Source organism: Plectrocnemia conspersa, unplaced genomic scaffold (genome assembly GCF_051122295.1).
Source record: "Plectrocnemia conspersa isolate PC_06_02 unplaced genomic scaffold, ASM5112229v1 ptg000008l, whole genome shotgun sequence".
NCBI classification, from domain to species: Eukaryota; Metazoa; Arthropoda; class Insecta; order Trichoptera; family Polycentropodidae; genus Plectrocnemia; species Plectrocnemia conspersa.
Genome location: NW_028277172.1, coordinates 10379915 through 10397319, shown reverse-complemented (window position 1 = coordinate 10397319; position 17405 = coordinate 10379915). Strand labels below are relative to the sequence as shown.

General features: G+C 34.1%; 3 protein-coding genes across 7 annotated transcripts in view; 1 reads left to right on the top strand and 2 right to left on the bottom strand.

The window, feature by feature from the left end:
• The window catches only part of ITP (ion transport peptide), a 47198-nt gene extending 45841 nt beyond the window's left edge, over nt 1-1357 (top strand). For 4 of the 5 annotated variants that reach the window (XM_088189133.1, XM_088189136.1, XM_088189135.1 and 1 more), the window contains one exon: nt 215-352. The gene's annotated coding sequence lies outside the window, so the exon portion shown is untranslated. Of the gene's footprint in view, nt 1-214 lie in introns of all 5 variants that reach the window. The other variant, XM_088189132.1, reaches the window with a different exon arrangement.
• DMAP1 (DNA methyltransferase 1 associated protein 1) lies at nt 1347-5761 on the bottom strand. Its single transcript, XM_088189130.1, has 8 exons — nt 5402-5761; nt 5165-5328; nt 2676-2894; nt 2472-2606; nt 2125-2409; nt 1916-2057; nt 1602-1756; nt 1347-1531 (listed from the first exon to the last, which is right to left on the bottom strand). The coding sequence occupies exons 1-8, from the start codon at nt 5604-5606 to the stop codon at nt 1427-1429; spliced, it is 1410 nt and encodes a 469-aa protein (XP_088045256.1). The 5' UTR covers nt 5607-5761; the 3' UTR covers nt 1347-1426.
• A 3952-nt stretch (nt 5762-9713) lies between these two features.
• Nucleotides 9714-17042, bottom strand: LOC148232940 (signal-induced proliferation-associated 1-like protein 1). Its single transcript, XM_088189126.1, has 7 exons — nt 16406-17042; nt 12915-13169; nt 12565-12841; nt 11898-12498; nt 11694-11829; nt 10044-11623; nt 9714-9973 (listed from the first exon to the last, which is right to left on the bottom strand). The coding sequence occupies exons 1-7, from the start codon at nt 16968-16970 to the stop codon at nt 9863-9865; spliced, it is 3525 nt and encodes a 1174-aa protein (XP_088045252.1). The 5' UTR covers nt 16971-17042; the 3' UTR covers nt 9714-9862.
• Between the last annotated feature and the right edge of the window lie 363 nt (nt 17043-17405).

Genomic DNA, 17405 nt, shown 5'->3' with positions numbered 1-17405 from the left:
TATCTTTTACTTTTTGACCTAAGACTATCCTATCCTATCATCTGAACCTGTTTTATTATAAATTCTAACACTTCGACTACTCAAAACTAACTAACTTCGTTTCTACTGCTAACTATTCTTTCACAGCTAACTTCTGTCCAGATCTGATCGCACAATATTTCTATCTATGATGATATAAGATATGCATATACTAATCGATACTTTGTATTTACAGACAAAAATGCTTTTCATCCGATTACTTCAAAGCGTGCCTTGAAGCCCTCCTCAGGAAGGATGAGGAAGAAGTTTTCAACGAGATAATCGAGTACTTGGGTTAAAAACGCAATTATTTATTCGACGTCGGCCAAATTGATTTTAGGACAATTAATTTAATTAATATTTATATACCCAACTGAATCTTGTTGAACTATCCTCATGTATTCTAGTCATCAAATTGATGTATTAAATTATATATTAATAATATAAATATTCAGAACGTCTCAGAAGTCGATTAATATTGATGCATTTGTTTTTAAAGTACACTATGTTCTGTTATAGAGTCGAACTTTTGGGACGTCCTGTATATATTTAAGATTAGGTTATATGAATGTATATTGGAAAATTATTTAAAAATTAAGCTTGAATTTTATGTATCAACTAATATATATTTAAGCTTACTTTTTAAATAAGAGGAGATATTGTGCATCTACGATAAATTATTTTTTTGATACTCTTTAAAAACTACAATAGATATGTATATAATAAATCACAAATAAAGACAGCTGATTATAATGTATATATAGTGTAAGTGGCTGGCGCTATAAATACTTTTTACTCATATATATTTATACAAAAATAATGATATTAAATCTTCATATATAAAGAAAAAATATCTCGTAGATCACAATATGAATTCGGAAACTACCAAGAGAATGTATAAATAATTGTATATAAATTAAATTAAGTATATATAAGTTTTTTATAATACGACGCAAGACCACACTACGCACTGTCTTTCGTATCTTTACTATGTTGCTTTAAAAAGCTTGTACTACTCCTATATAACATATTCGTTTTAAGCACATCATTCCAATAACAGTATTCGAATGTCTTCAATTTTAGTAATTTATTTTGTAGACGATTGTTATTGACTATCTGAATCGCTTTATTTATTATTTTGTTTCCGAAAAGGCAGCTATTATTAATTATAACATATATGCTTAAAATTGTATATTGTAAATGAGTATTATTTTTATATCTAATTTATTTATATTAGAAAAAAGGTATTGTTATAAATGAAAATCACTGAAAATCAATTATTTATAGAGAGCTGAGATAAACTATTTTTAATTTATTTAATAAATGGGTTTTGCAAGGTTTAATTGTTTTATTCGATTCGAATTTTGATACATATAAAATAAGAAGTATTTTAAAACACAATAAAAGATTAATTGATCGCTGGAGTACCAGGTGAACCGACGACGTCTATTATTTCGCTATTCGGTTTAGTTTCCAATTCGTTAGTTGAAATTGAAGCAGGAATTGATAAACTCTATAAGAAAAAAATGATATAAAATAAATTATATTGAGTTGCAAAATGATTTTGAATTTGATTCACGTACCTTTCCAGGGCTTAGAGCCTCGTATTGGTGCCTCAAAGCTTGCAGTTCAAATTCGCAAGAAGCCAAAGCAGTCTTGAGCTCAATTGCCAACGATATCTCTGATCTTAAATCGTTAAACTGTTGACAAATTTCCGGAGTAGGTGGCGGATTAGAACCTAAGATAATAATAACATTATGAATTAAATTAAAATTTATATTGAAGATGGCGTGGAGAATTGCAGGATTCAATGCAAAAAAAAATTTTCTATAAGAGCTGTAGGTACACTCTTTTTATTAAATCAAGTCCATCTCCTATATGATAATAAAAATATTACTGATGTTGAGTGATTGTAAAGCTTGATCGATAGCTTTAGCTTTCTTTTGACCCACTCCAGGAGGCAATTTCATACGTTGAGAACGCAACCAAACACCTGATCCTCTTGCTTCTGGGAATCGTATACCAGCACCTTCCATACTCTAAATTAAATAAATATTGATTAATCATATTCTATAAATAATATCTATATAAAAAACATAATCTTACAATGACGTCGGAACTTTTGATTGGTCTCGAATGTGACTGTACTTTCTTCTTATGAAGCTTTCTATCGTGTCGCCTCGAAGACGATGAAGAACCTCCATGAGTGTTAGAACCACCCGTGTTAGGACTTATGACATTCGAAGGCTCCATTCCTGAACCACCGACGGAAACTCTACCGCTATCCGCTTGAGAAATAAGCTTTTGAAGGTCTTGGGTCTTGCGTTCGCGTTCCTTTTTACGAGCTTCAATCTTCTTCAGTTCGTTCACCAACGATTGTTCCTCATCGATCTATATAAGTTAATACGTAAGTATATATTTAAAAATAAGTCAAATTACAAGGTGAGAAATACCTGTTCTTGAGTCCGATCAAACAATCGTCGCAATTGTTCTTTACGCTTTCGCTCGTGTTCTGCATCGAAAATAAACGTCCTACGCTCATTGTGATAAACGCCTAAATTATGGCCATACCATCCGTTTCCTTTGACCTAATAACATATTTTTTTTAAATAAGCATAAAATCATGATTAATATGAAATTGTATTAAATATACAAACCTTGCTCAATACACCGCAAATATGATAGTATCGTTCTTTTAGGTCTTCGATCGCACGATTTCTGAATGCGGCACGATCCCAACGATCGGCAATAACGAAAAACCTTAGATCAAATCTCTTTGCTAATTCTAATAAATGATCCGTCTCCGCTTTGGACCAGTCATCGCTTTTGAGATGAGATAAATACTCGGCTTCCGTATAACTCGGAACTGATACTTTCTGTAATATTAAAAATAATAAAGTTATGTTACAGAAAGAAATACATATTGTCAGTATTGAAGATTTTTATTTGAAACGACTAATAGAAGACAGTTTTGGGACAATTTTAGATGCCAGATTAAAGGCATTACATTTTAGTTGTTTATCGACTATTGTATTTGAAGCGTCACTTTTTCTATGCTATAATGCAGTGGTCAGCTAACTGAAGTAAATTACCTCAAATGGAGTAAAAATGAAATTTTTGGGGGTAATGAACATTCCTTCATTTAAAAATATAAATTTGCAAAAATATTTTTTTAAAACTACAAAATCAACAAAAGACCACTTTTATTTTTTTGCAACTTCTAATATTTGAATTGTTCCTTATTTCTGTCGAACCAATGAATATGTCGACGTTGCAAAAATGCAATTAAACTTTTTCTTTAGCGGCGGCATACTAAATCACAAAGAGTCGTTCCTATTGTTTATATTTTTGAGAATTTTTTTCACACTTGTTTCGGTCCATTCATGTAACGATGGGTATGCCCTTTCTGCTAATATTATGATGCAAATAACTCTAGTTTTGTTTTTTTTTGCAACAGACAATTCAATTCCAAAATGCATTGTCTCTAATCATGCGGGATCTGCTTTAAGCGATACCAACTTTATAAAATAGCCGTCATGGACCAATCTTAACGACTATCAAAGATCATTCCATTTTGTCTACGCCTTCAAAAATCTAAATTCTGGAAGCAATCGCTAGTACGCTTCAATTTACTCGAAACAACAAACTATAACAGCAGTTCACTTTGCGAAATAAATTATTACTAGTTGAATTCTCACCAGTGAAATTCACTCTGTTATTATTTGACTCACCTTCGACGATATATAACAGTTTAGCAGCCATAATCGTCTTTGCAGAATCATTATTTATAAGTGAGTGAAATTTAATTTATCTTAAAAAAATATTTTTTTCTATCATAAATCAAATTAAAATACTTTCTAGAAAGTTATACTTTTTTTTATTTGAAAAAAATATTTGCAACGATTATACAGTACTGACGTACATGTGGAGGTTTCTTTTATTTCACGATGTGCTGAAGGGTAAGATTTGCTTTGTTCACTTCTTTTATCATCAGATGGCATCAATAAGAAAAAAAGTATACCAGGAAGAGTTCCTCAATTATAGTTTACACAAATAGTGTGTTGTCTGTTTGAAAATGTTGACTGCGGAATTTAAAAAAAAATAGTCTGTTGAAGAAACACTTGGATAATTTACGCCCACATTTATCTTCCAACCTGCGGAAATACTTTGTAAATTTCTGTCAAAACACAAAGACTGGACAACAAGATAAGAGATACATTCGATTGACGTTCAGCATCAAAAGCTAGCTTTGAAGTGGCTTGGTTGATTGCCAGAAACAAGAAACCAAATAGGTACTATTGGTGACGATTTAATTGAAAATGGTAGAGTTAAAGTGTGGTCAGAAAGAAGCCATAGAATTTAATTTGGTGCTTTTGTCTGCAAAAGTTGTAAAAAAAGAATTTCTATTTTAGCAGAAAATGTGAGGGAACAAATAATTTCTTCAATAAAATAAACTAAATATTTTTTTATTTAGCTCTTTATGAGACTACGGACGTAAGTAGTTATTCCCAGCTGATATTTGTTTGCTACAAAAGTTTACGTGCAATTGAAGAGGAATTGTTTTTTGTTCTCCTCTGGAAGTGATGTAGCTCCAGCTATATTGGATCATGCTAATGGATTATCGGCTTTGTTGAGAGAGAATAATCTAAAAAGTAACGTAATTTTTTTGATTTTGAATACTGTCCATTTTTGATTTCTTAGCCACTTTACACGCGGTCTTTATTTCCTTATGTAAGATATCTTTATTTCCTTACGTCCATTGTTTATTATTGAGTTCATTCCATTATTTTATTATTGTTTGCGATTTTTAAGAAATGGTAAAGATAATATTTTTTTTTGAACACTGAAAGAAATACCTGTATATGTAATTTTAAAATATAAATTTAGCAAAAAATATAAATTTTTTATTTTTTTTTATTTTTCCCATTTATATATAATTATTTACTGTGATAATTTCCAATTAAAAGATATGATTTTTTTGGAACACTTTGCAAAAAAAACACCCGCATGTTAAGTGGTTAAAGTAAAATAAAGTTCAAAGGCAAATCAAAATGTATTCTTGCGTCATAAAAGCGATAAATAATAGGTGAATGTTTATGACATTGAAACAAAGAAACAATCCTAACAATATAAATTGTTTACAAACCTTGTTAAATTTTGCAAATGGGTATTCTCGTTGTTCATCGCACACTCTACGCCAATGATGAAAAACAGCTCCGTCCGTCCGAGCCGGATTTGTGAAAGCTGTCCATGCCCACCTTCTGGTTTGCTTTATACCCAAACGAGCTTTCATCTGCTTATAATTAATGTCTAAAATCAATAAATATATATGATTATATTCAAGGATTAATATAATATTAACACAAACAATCCTTATTCTCACCGACATCTGTGGGCATCAAAGGAGGAGCTTCCATATTATCGTTATACAAAAGTGCAAACACTTCCCTGTGCATGCCTTCAGGTCTTTTGACCGCCTTAACCGTCCCATGTCGCTTTCTGAGCTTGTCCGCTGATAGAATGGACTCTTTTGTGGTTTCCGGCACTGGAGGAGCTTCCAGAGCCAAAATGTCACGCACGTCGGCCATTATGGCCAATTATTGCAGTACTTCGGACTAAATCGTTTTATTTGTCACATATGTTTGCATTAAGAATGAAAAACTGATTTCCTAAGCCAATTTTATAGAAAAGTCACTAGCCGGCTTGACATCTCACGCCAAGCTACGCCAGTGCTGCCAGTAATGAAAAACACACACATTGCTGTCTTTTGGCCAATAAAAAAAATTGTGTTGAAAAATAAATAAGATGCCAGTGAAAAAGAGCCGTTAAATAAAATAACTTTACCCCATAGTGCTGATCTATACAAATTAAAACTAAAAATAGTATATTTAAAAACAATTTTTAGCTGATTAGTTTTATATTAAAATTTGCCGCGGTGCACAATCTTTACATCTACTCTATGCTGGTTAGAATGATTTTAAGAAATTAATATTGAAGGGGAAAATAGCAACATTCGTTTTTAATAGATACAGTAATAATATACAGCACAAAGAAGTTACAAGCATCTATTGCTTGCTTAAAAGGGGTTACAGGCAGTCATTTAAAGCGGACAGTTTTGACTGAACAATTAAAACTGTCACTTAAAACTGATAAATTCTATATTTTTCAACTTAACTGACGGTTTAGTTTAAGCTATGCACATGTAAGCGATTCGTCATTTGTACTGTAATCTCTTTTTTATTTATAAAAATAGATAAAAACGAGTCTTGTCTGTGTCAGAATAAAAGCAAGTACTACCATATCGGAAAATTAAACTAGCAGCTTATACAAAACTATTAGGAAAAATAAGTGGATTCCAACGCGAGTGTAGATTCAGAGAAAGTAAAATTAACACTATTTATTGCACATTAAAAAAATATTTCTTGAAAATAAAACTATCGCATAAATCTGGATCCAAGACTGCGTGCATTTACGTATCAAAATTATGCTACTACGATTTGTTTCAACTTATTAAGGAAGTATTAAGAGAAAATGTCAATATCTCGATGCACAGTATTGAGCAAACGGACGGCCTTTGTTAGAGAAGTAATAATATATAATGGCATTTGATGCAGGGCCATATATATCTCTGGCATGCGAGCAGGAACCAACAAGATCCGTGTTTCTTATGCTATGATAATGGGTGATTATTAGTGGCTTTTGAATGTTTGTGGTTATTGTGTAATACTAGTGTTCTGCACGATTTGTATATATAGTGTTGACGACAACCCGTTTGTTGTATGGTAAATCTCTCTTTCGTTATTTCAAGGTAAAGTGGTCGTTTGCTACGGATTTCAATAATGTACATTTATCTAGTACATAAGATTTCTAGAAGTACATATTACATCAGGATTTGGACTGGCATCAACAATTTTGGACTAAAAAAATTCAGGATTAGATATTGAAAATTGCAGCAACCAGTGGAGATAATATAAGAGTAAAGACAACTGTATTTGTGGGGGGCCATTCAGGCCATTTATATATTTAGGTTTCATTGTAGCTAGAACTTTCTGGGATTCTGGTAACATTATCGCGACGTAGGCATTCTCTTGGCGAACTTTGGCGGACTCACAACGGCCGGTGCTGCTTCGTGCACTGGTAAACTATATATTGTAATAACTATGTAAACTATATACTTTTTAATAAAATACTACTGCAGCGGCTCAATCTGTATCTAATTGCCATCCGTCGCCAGATATTTTTTTATTTAAATTTGCTAGCTTTTATTGTTTCCTGTAATTGACATTATGTAGCGGCAAGAGGTCTAGCATTAGCGTTGAGTACAGTATAGCATTATACGGTCTAAAAATAAACGCTAACAGAACGAAATTTAAGAGAATATGCAAACACAAGACATTCGACTCGAGTTGCTAAGTAGACGAAGTTCCAATGGAGAATGTAACAAAATACATCTATTTGTAACACACCATACAGGACGTCATTTGGGGAGGGCAGGTGGGGACATTTTCTCCCCATTGAATTTGGCCAGAAAAACGTATATTATTTAATGAAATACTTTGAATCTTTATTAAATGGTAATATTAAAAAACGACCACCGACTGGCTAGCTTTTGTCCTCCTCTGTAAAATTTTGAAATGACATCCCTGACAAAACACTAAAGATAAAATAGTCGGGGAAATATTTACTTGAATGGTAATAAGGTTATTTGTGGACACGACTTTAGCGTGCCTTTAAGCGTTATCTGTCCTTTTAAACATCTATAAGGAGTAGACACACAGACGTTCACAGAGAAGACGATAAAGTGAAATATGCATGCTCTGTGTCAGTTGTTGTTGATAAAAAAAGATCGAAAATTAATTCAGACAATTAAAATAAGAAAGTTCTTTCAATGTATGTGATGCATCATGTCAAATATAGCAATCCAAGGTCAAAGAAAATCATAATATTACCTTGTAATAACCTTATTATGATTGTGACTGAAAATATATTAAAATAAATATTGAGTATTTTTTCAAATATTTTAATAAAAAATAAATAATATAATGTTTAATATTATATAAAAAAATCTTATCAACTAAACGATTCAGATTGTGACATTTTTCAGTTAAATTAAGGCCTCCATAAGACAATTAAATGCTGATTACAAATATACATTATGGAAGACATTATAATAAACAACGTCCCTCGATGATCATAATACTTAAATTTTAATTATACATTGATACTTTCTTTGGTTCGTTATTAACTATTTTACATTATAAACTGATATTTTAATATAAAAAAAGAAATCTGAACATTAGAATTGTATCGAAGACGATTGATAGTAAAGTAGATTATGTATATATATATATAAACAATTATATAAAAATTAATTTATAATCAACAATTGATGTGTCAAATTATATAGAATTAACATTTAATTAATGATAAATAAAAAAGCACTTTCGTTAATAGCTTCAAAGTATCCTAAATATACAAAAAATAAACAAACACATTTGTACATAAATAAACATTTACCACTCGACATTATTTGGAATGATTACTAGAAATATAAACACATATTTTCGTTCAATATATAAGTAATAACTACTTTTTCAAAAATAAGGCATTTTTATCATAAACATATTTAAAACTACAGAAAAGGCCTTCTTTATAAATATTAATTTGTTCTTTCAGAAGTAAATGTGTAATTTCAGTATGGCATCTTAATATTAAACATTTACAAATTTATTAGATGCAAGAATAAATGTAGCACATTAGGTAATAGCGAAAATTTATAGTTTATAAAGTTTGTAATAAATTGAAAACATCTTAAATATACAATATGACGTATAAATTACGAGTAGACAACAAAAACATTTTTATAGATAAGTTTGAACAAATGTTAGATACACGTAACATAAACAATACAACAATGTTTTGGCACTTATACCATACCGTTACAAATTTTAAATTCAACAAACACCTATCTCCTTGATGAGAAAAAGTGATAAAAATATTATAAATATGTAATAAGTAAATATACACATTGTTTCCATAATAAACGTTCATATATGATATACAACAAGACAATTTTTGGAATGAAAATGTCTCAATCGACATATTTTTTAAATCAACAATAATTTTGTATAAAATGAACAATTTTACAAGCTAATAATGTGTATAAAAAAATCATTGTAAACACTTAATTTGTAAAATATGTTTAAAAAAATTACATAAAAAGCTTATTATATATATTTAATCACGATCTTTGTCAATATCGTTCCATAAATTTGGACGGAATATTAACTGAGATTATCCGTGTAATTACATTTATTTATACTACGGCAATAACTATCGGACGTTTTACAACAATGCGTGACATTGTTTTTAAAGCGCTCAAATTACATTTAAATATATTAATACATCACCGGAATACGTCTATGAATAATATTATAATTCAGTCCCGAATGTAAAAAATGTTCATAAAGCAATTAACGTTCAGCACAAAAATTGATAGAACCACATAAATCAGTCTTTGATTTGAATTAATTTTAATACAGAGTTCAAAATTACTGACACTAAGAATTCAAAAATAATACTTTTGTTAGAATATGAATCACATGCATATTGTTTCCTTTATAAACATAAAACTAATCTCTCTTTTATCATACAGATTATATATAAAATATGTTCAATTCTAACTTTGATTACAATCCACCAGATTATCATTTATAATAATTACATGGTAACATAAATAAATTCATGAAAAATTAATAATTGGCCATGTAATAACTTTTTTACGTAAAAATGTTTTTTAATCTCATATTTGCCAACTGCAATTCATTGCTATTACTATATGAACTCACTGACGTTCCACTGTTTTGAAGAACCAATTTGTGAATCTTTGCAGTTGCTGCACTGCTCTTACGCTTTCTTCCCGTAATCTCCTATTGTGTAATCTTAAACGTTTCACCTAAAGCAATTAAAAATAAATTTTTATGTTCAATAGGATTAATTAAAAGATTTTTTAAATTTACACATACCTCTTCTTCCAATGCTTTTCTGGCACGCATCTCTCGGCCGACTTTATTCTCTAGTTCGTTCAACTGCCGACGTAACGAGCAGCACTCTGTCCCCGTGGATGTCTCCGATCCTGCGCCCAAAGAATTCCACGTCTCCGATATATCCAATCCTTCAGCTCCACCGGAAGCGATGCTACCTTCGCCGTCGCCCAAAGACGGATATTGCTCTTCGCATATTTGCAACATGGCTTTCGTGGCCGTATCGACTAAAGAAGGCCAATCCATGAGCCTCGCATCGGGCAGAGGCAACGGCGGATTAGGAGCCGGAGATCCGCCGCTGGAAGTACTGGAAATGACCGTAGCCGGTCGAGCTTGCGTCAAGATGCCTTCCTCTCGCACGACATTATTGTTTTCGACATAATCTGGATTTATCAACTTCATCAGATTCTCTTGCAATGTATTATTGCTTCCTGCGCTGTGTCTGTTATTTCTGGGCGTTTTCAGTCTCGCTTCAGCGCTTTGATTAGCGGGAGATTGATGACCGCTCGCCGGAGTGCCTCTCCTGGATCCGGAATTGACTTGAGGACGCGGAGAGTAATCGCTTCGTTCTAATTGACCGTCTGACCAAATTTTATCGCCTCTGAATTCACTATGATTCACAATCTCTTGAGAGTGTCTATAAGTTACGGTCGAGCTCTGCGATGCGATCGACGTATCGAGTAAATCGGATTTAATGATCGATGGATAATCATGCGATATCGTTTCAATAGGTAGAGATGCATCTTGAGGCCATTGTTCCGGGAGAGAGTAGCTTTTGCTCGAGTTTCCTGTGCCGTATCCCGAACTCGTACCGGAACGAGGAGGCGAAAAGCTTCTATCGTATCTCCGTCTATGTCTTCCGGGCAGTTGTCCACCTCCAGTGATTCTACTGCTAGATCCGGGACATTCGGCGCCGATGCAACAGCCTCTCGTCGTTCCGTTCGATAACGGAGGTATAACAGTCATCATGACGGGTGCGGACGTTTTTAATAAATCGACCATCTGGTCGTGGGAGAGAGTGCACACTGCGACTGTGCAAATTTCAACTAATCTAGCTCCTTGAGTCAAACCGGCGCGAGCTGCTCCGCCGCCCGTTTCCACTTGGGTGACCACGCCGTCGGGTTGGACGTGGAAGCCAAGCTGACCGGCATTGTTACGGCGCAGTTGCAATTGAATCGCAAGAGTCGCCGCCGGCGCCGCTAGTGTTAAAGCTCGCATCAAATCTCCCGCATCGGTGATTTCTCGAGTTCTTATTGCGATGCTTTCGCCTCGATGGTAATATATTCTGACACCGCCCGCCTCGCCCCACCAGCTCCATCCTAAAATGGATTTAGTCGGAGTGACGAAGACCATTTGACGAGTGCATTCTTCTATTAAAACGAGCGTATCTCTGGATAGCCCTAAAAAGCACTCGGTGAGAGCACCGGCTCGGCCTTCGTCTCTAGCGATGACCGACCAAGATAAAGCACCATAAGTAGTCCAGTTTAAATTGGAGTTTCCTAACAACTTAACGCCGTTAACGCCGCTTGTTGCTCCAGTCTTGAGTAGCGATGAAAATAAAGCTGTAAATATATTTAATCACAATTAAATAACCAAAAACAAAATAAATCACAACATAAAAACAATACATACAAAACTTTTGTCCGGTATCAAGAAGAGTGTTTGTTACGTAATTTTTAGACAAATCTTTCAGATATTCTTGTCTCGTTCGCGTTGCCATAGTCGAAAATTTGACCGATTGGTGTGCAGCATTTTCAGCGTTAATCACCTACAGTAATCGATAATTCATAAAAATGATACATCGTATATGTGTTATATGAACTAAAAAATACGAACCTTTGCTAATAAAAATTCAGTGAAAGCCTTTCCTTTCGGATACATAGACCCCTCGTATATGGGCGGACCGAAGATAGACACTTCTTTGGATCTCGACACGGCCATCGTATAGTGAGTGTTGTCAGTGCAAGGATTGACAGCTCGCACTACAATAAACACGTGCTGAAATTGGGATCTGATGTTCTTCGGCGTAAAGCGTTGAGCTCCCGGCTCTTGAAACACAATGGTCACTATATCGTTGCCTATGTGTCTCTTTCTGAGCAGCTGCTGTTTATTGTTCGGCGTGTAAGGCAACATGGTGGAGACGTGGAACATTATTTCACAATCTTGATAAACAGTGTGGACGGAATAGAGACCGGTTGAATCGGTTTTGTTATCCAAGCCAGCTTTGTAATGTTCGAATCCTTTCAACCGCACGGTCTGACCGAGCATTTGCAAGAACTCGACGAAAGCCGGTCCCGCTTCTTGATTATTATACATGTCTTCTTCGGTCGCTTGCCCTTGCCGACAATACATAATTCCGACTTTGTAATGTCGGCTCAAGCACTGTTCGTCGAGACGTAGAAGTTGCTCTTCGGCCGCAGAACCCATCGTACCCAATCTATAAAACGCAATCATTACACATCGATCATAATAAATTATATTATAAAGCAGTCATTATACACACCTCAAACAAGAGAGTTGGATTTCGGGCGCGATATACTCTATCACTTCTTTGGCATTTATTAATTTATTATTATTAGAAGGTTTGATGTTTAACACTGCGTCTTCCAATATGGAACCCCTCAACGTCAACAATTCAGAGGTGCGCACAATAATACGATATTGCCACTGAGATCCATTGTTCAATCCTTCCGTATTATTTTCCGAGTCGATCTTTTCTTTCTTGATAGAAATGGCAACAGGTCCCAACTGTTCATCCATGCCGAACCAGTTTTGATGTTCTACAATTACGATACGAAAAATATTTACAAAGATGGACGTAAATAATATTTTTATAATGAAATATTGATATACCTTGATCGCGAAAATATTTCCTATAATATAGAGCGCCGAGGTCTTGCGACTCTATCAATCTCGACGGTTGATTCGCCAATCGAGCGAGGTGACATCCTCGCCCCCAGTGTGATTGTCCCTGAGGGAATTCCATGACGGATAAGCCGTAAGCGACGCTCGGCTGATGCATGGACGAGTTGAGCGGTAAACAGTTCTGCGAGCTGCGCTTCGAGTGTCCAGTTTTCCAATTGAGACTGACATTCCTCTCTTCTTCGCCTAAAATAGATGTACAATTTGTTTGTTTATGATTATATAATAATACTTCCTTCATGGATCAGCAGATCTCTCTCAGAATATACATATATTCAAAAGAAACGCGGAATCTCAATAAAAACATGTAAATAAGCCATTAATTTATGCAATGTACTAAGCATTACAATATAATGGAAACTATTGTTTTTGTTAGCATTGTTACAGTTCTCATATCAATTTCCTATTATGATGATCTATAGATTGTGCGTGATTTTTTCTATGAGATGAATAGATTAGAGAAGTTAAAATATACCATTCATTTGAGTCCATATAAAATATATTTTATAAATCAGTTTCAAATGACAATATAAAATTTAAAACATAAAATTGAGTAGTTATTTTAATAACAAAAAATAAATTGTTAGTTTAACACGTTGACTGCCAATAGGATTTTCGTAAAATATCCAAAAAATATTTTAACGTTTTTAGGTTTAATTTAATATAATAGGTCGAAATACAATTATTTTATTTGTTTTGAGATATTTTTGGAGTAAATTAGTGTTTTTTTTATGTGTCGGCCACCAGTGGTCGACGCGGCGCTAGTAGTAAAATATGATATATGGCGCCGTGTCGGCCACACTGTCGGTCATGTTGTAACTTTAATCGTTTTTACATGTAAAATTATTAGAAAACGATACGCACTTGGTTGGTAGTTCAAAAAACAGAAAAAAACTACTACTAAAACTCAACCACATTATTATATAAAATGTTTCAATAAAATACATTGATTTTAATTTTTGAACGAGTTTATTTTTCTAGTTTTAACTTTATTTAAATTTATTTTGTTTTTTTATTGTACTAATAGCGTTAGTTTTTATTTGTCAATAAAGGTACTTTAAATATAAATTTCATGCATGAGTTTTATTTCAAACAAAATATCACATTCATAAGTATATATCTTTTAGAACTATAAAGATATCCTAAGGCCGTATCGTAGTAAGATAGAAAAGGGCCCTGTCGGCCAAATTTAATAGTAGTTTATACAGAACGCGGGGGCCGACAGCACAAAATAACAATCTAAAGTTAGGTAAGCCGTGTCGGCCACCGGTGGTTGACACGGCCTAATTGGAATACCTTGGTGTCGGCCACCGGTGGCTGACACGGCAGTCAACGTATTAAGAATATTTTCAGACCATTTAAAGCCATTTGCAGGTCATTTAAACTGTATTAGGGTCTTACAGCTTTGTACTAAACAAAATAATAAACTAAATCTATAAATTAACAACTACATATTGAATAATATTATTGTAAATATCTATTATACTTTTTTCAGCTGTAATTTTTTAATTTTCTAAAATAATGGATTATTTATTATTGCAAAGGTGAAAAATCGTTAACGAATTTATGATATTTTTGCACAGCAATACGAAAAGTAAAGTCGCTATCAGAAATAACCTATTAGCCCTATAGTTGATAGTGATGCATATATGCATCACACAATTGTATCATAAGACATTAAGTGTGTGCAAATACGTGACATTTCAAATATGAATCATTCAGTTTTGACCGATGAGGTGGGTTGAGCGATGCTCTTGTTATTTCGCTACTTAGCTGATATAGAAGATATTACTCGTTTACTGTTTAAAAGGTATGTGTTGTATACTTTTTTATGGTCTTTATTATATTTTAAATTATAATTTTATAATGTAAGGCAGCGGTTTCTAAACTTTATGCTACTACGCCTCCCTAAATATTTTTTTCGCGCCTCCCTAATTTTTTTTTAATAGATATAATAATATAAACACGTTTTAAACAATAAAAGCTTAATTTAAAAAAAATCTGACCACTAGAATAGACAAAATAATAACAAGGTTTCGCTATATAAATTTATACGAACGTGTAAATTTATTTTTATAATAAATTACTAAGTAAACTACATCTAATGCACCAAAATTTAATGCGAAGGATGTTGTTGTTTATTGGCGCAAAGTTTATCAAATCTTGGGGGCAATGTGGAGAGTGCTCGTGCCGAAAAGCCCGCTTCGCATAAATAAGACGTTACAAACGGTAGAAGCACTTGCATTGCTTTGAAATACAGAGATTCATACTCTCCACTAAGATTCATCCAAAATTGAATTATAGTTTCATTTTGAAACTTTTGTTTTAGTGAACTATCTAGATAATTCTATCAATTTTTCTTTTTCGATGTCAGCTCAAATTCGTCTTCTTCATTGTAGTTCAATGGATTCTGTATCTACAAAGACTTGGAGAAATCAAGGCCTCCGAAATAATTTGAAAAATGCAGCACCATCCAAGAGTTGGATAAAAAGATTTTTGCTTGCTTCAATACTGGCAGTGGGCCAGAAATCTTTGGAAAGTGAAAACATATCCAGCTCATTCTTTTGTAAATTTGATTTCCATAATTTAAACTTTTTAATGAAAGCTTTTATTTTGTCTTTTTGAACAAGTGAATGCATTTGTGATCCCTGCATTGATTTATTTAAGCCGCTCAATTTTCCAAAAATTTCAACCAAATAGGCAAGTTTAACAATAAAATTATCGTTCGTCCACAAATGTGCCTCTTCATGATGGTTTTCCGGATAATTTTTATATAGGAATTAAATACATATGTATGTATAAAAATGAAATAAAAATAAACATTCATTCATCGAATTTTTACTGTTACGTTACGATGTGAACTTTTATTTATTTCTAGATATTATGGTATGATAATTATTTTTTTATTAAAAAGTTTTGGCGCCTCCCAGTTTGAAACCGCTGATGTAAGGTATACATTATGTGTATTTATTGTTGCTATGTTACAAATAATAGTTGATTCAAATATGAATCAGTATGCATTTAAATATAGATGCCTTTTATTTATAAAAATGGAACAGACCCTACTCGACTTGATTGAAAGGGTGCATGACGGCAGCGAATTAGAAGAATATTTGAAAAGAAATAATAGTAATAAAGTTACGATTACTGTACTGTGCCTTTCCCTGAAATTTCCCAAGCAAAATAAACTCAAAAATAAATGAATTTTTTCCTATTTGCGATGTAAATATCAAAATTGCAATTCCTAAACATTTGTTATGTGTGAGAAATACAAAAGAGCATTTACCCTGAAATGATGCAAATATGAATCAACTGTATTATTTTTGTTTTTTCAATAATATAAAAGTAATATAATTTATATCTAAGAAGGTAGATAATGTTTTCCGCATGAGTCACAGGTGAGGAATTTGACGGAAACTCACCTCCGATTTCGTTCCTGAAAAAAGGACAGTCGTCGACGAGGTCGTTGCGTCTGCCGTCGCCGTCGTCGACTTCCGCGTCGGCGTCCGCCCGGGAGGCTCTCTGGGCCGCCGAAGCCCCCGTGGCCGTGTTGCGCCTCCTGGCCGCTAGCTGCTCGTGCAGGCGAGCCGCCAGAGCCAGGTCGGCCGTCACGGACTTGCAGTCGTAGTGCGCAAGAGCGACGGCCGCCGACGGGGCCGCGGAGGGCTGCGGCTGCGTCGGCTGAGGCTGCGATCCCGACCACAGTTTATGCAGCTTGGAGCGCGGTTTGGGGCTGTGGTGGCCCGCGTTATTGTTGGCCGCGCGCAGGAAGTCCTGAGGGCCCGGCGAGCGCTGGTCGTGCGCAGCGTCGAGCGTCGGCTGCAGCTCCCGCAACATGGCGAAGAATCCGTCGCGTTGGTCGCGAGAGGCGGTAGCGGCCGCCCTGTCGACTGAACCGTGGCTGCCGAAGTCGCGGCGCAGCGGAGGCGCCTCGGTCGCCAGCTCCAGGCTCGAGTTGCTGCGCTGCAGCCTCCGCTCCAGCGCCATCTCACCATCGCACCGACGGCCGCCGACCTGAGACGAGCGCCGTTTGTTTGGGGCCAGGTGTTGCCCGACCGCAAAAACCCGCAAAACTATTTTAACTGTTAATTCATTACTTTATGCATTTGCATCAGAGCAAAATATTACGGCTACTACTGGCCAAAGTCTTCACGCTCACTTTTGCGGTTAATGCAAATAAACTCTCCTGTTCTCCTGTCGTTCAAATCGTGCAATATATTATATTTATGTAAATTTTTGACAAACAATTATGTAAAAGAGCTATAATAACTATACAACAGAAAAAATAATATCAATCTATAATGCACGTAAATTAATATTTTTACACTACAATTTAAGTTATTATCACTAGTTGAGGTACATACTAATATTATAAATAAATGTCATTTAAATTTAGAATATAAATTTATATTTTCTTGCTTT

What these genes read in the sequence shown, in the direction of transcription:
- DMAP1 (XM_088189130.1), bottom strand. Translation starts at nt 5,606, where the DNA reads ATGGCCGACGTGCGTGACATTTTGGCTCTGGAAGCTCCTCCAGTGCCG. An exon ending in TTTGATGCCCACAGATGTCG is followed by an intron (nt 5,329 to 5,401) that starts GTGAGAATAAGG and finishes TATTGATTTTAG; the next exon opens with ACATTAATTATAAGCAGATG. An exon ending in AGGCTCTAAGCCCTGGAAAG is followed by an intron (nt 1,532 to 1,601) that starts GTACGTGAATCA and finishes TTTTTCTTATAG; the next exon opens with AGTTTATCAATTCCTGCTTC.
- LOC148232940 (XM_088189126.1), bottom strand. Translation starts at nt 16,970, where the DNA reads ATGGCGCTGGAGCGGAGGCTGCAGCGCAGCAACTCGAGCCTGGAGCTG. An exon ending in TGATACCGGACAAAAGTTTT is followed by an intron (nt 11,624 to 11,693) that starts GTATGTATTGTT and finishes ATATATTTACAG; the next exon opens with CTTTATTTTCATCGCTACTC. An exon ending in GAAAAGCATTGGAAGAAGAG is followed by an intron (nt 9,974 to 10,043) that starts GTATGTGTAAAT and finishes TAATTGCTTTAG; the next exon opens with GTGAAACGTTTAAGATTACA.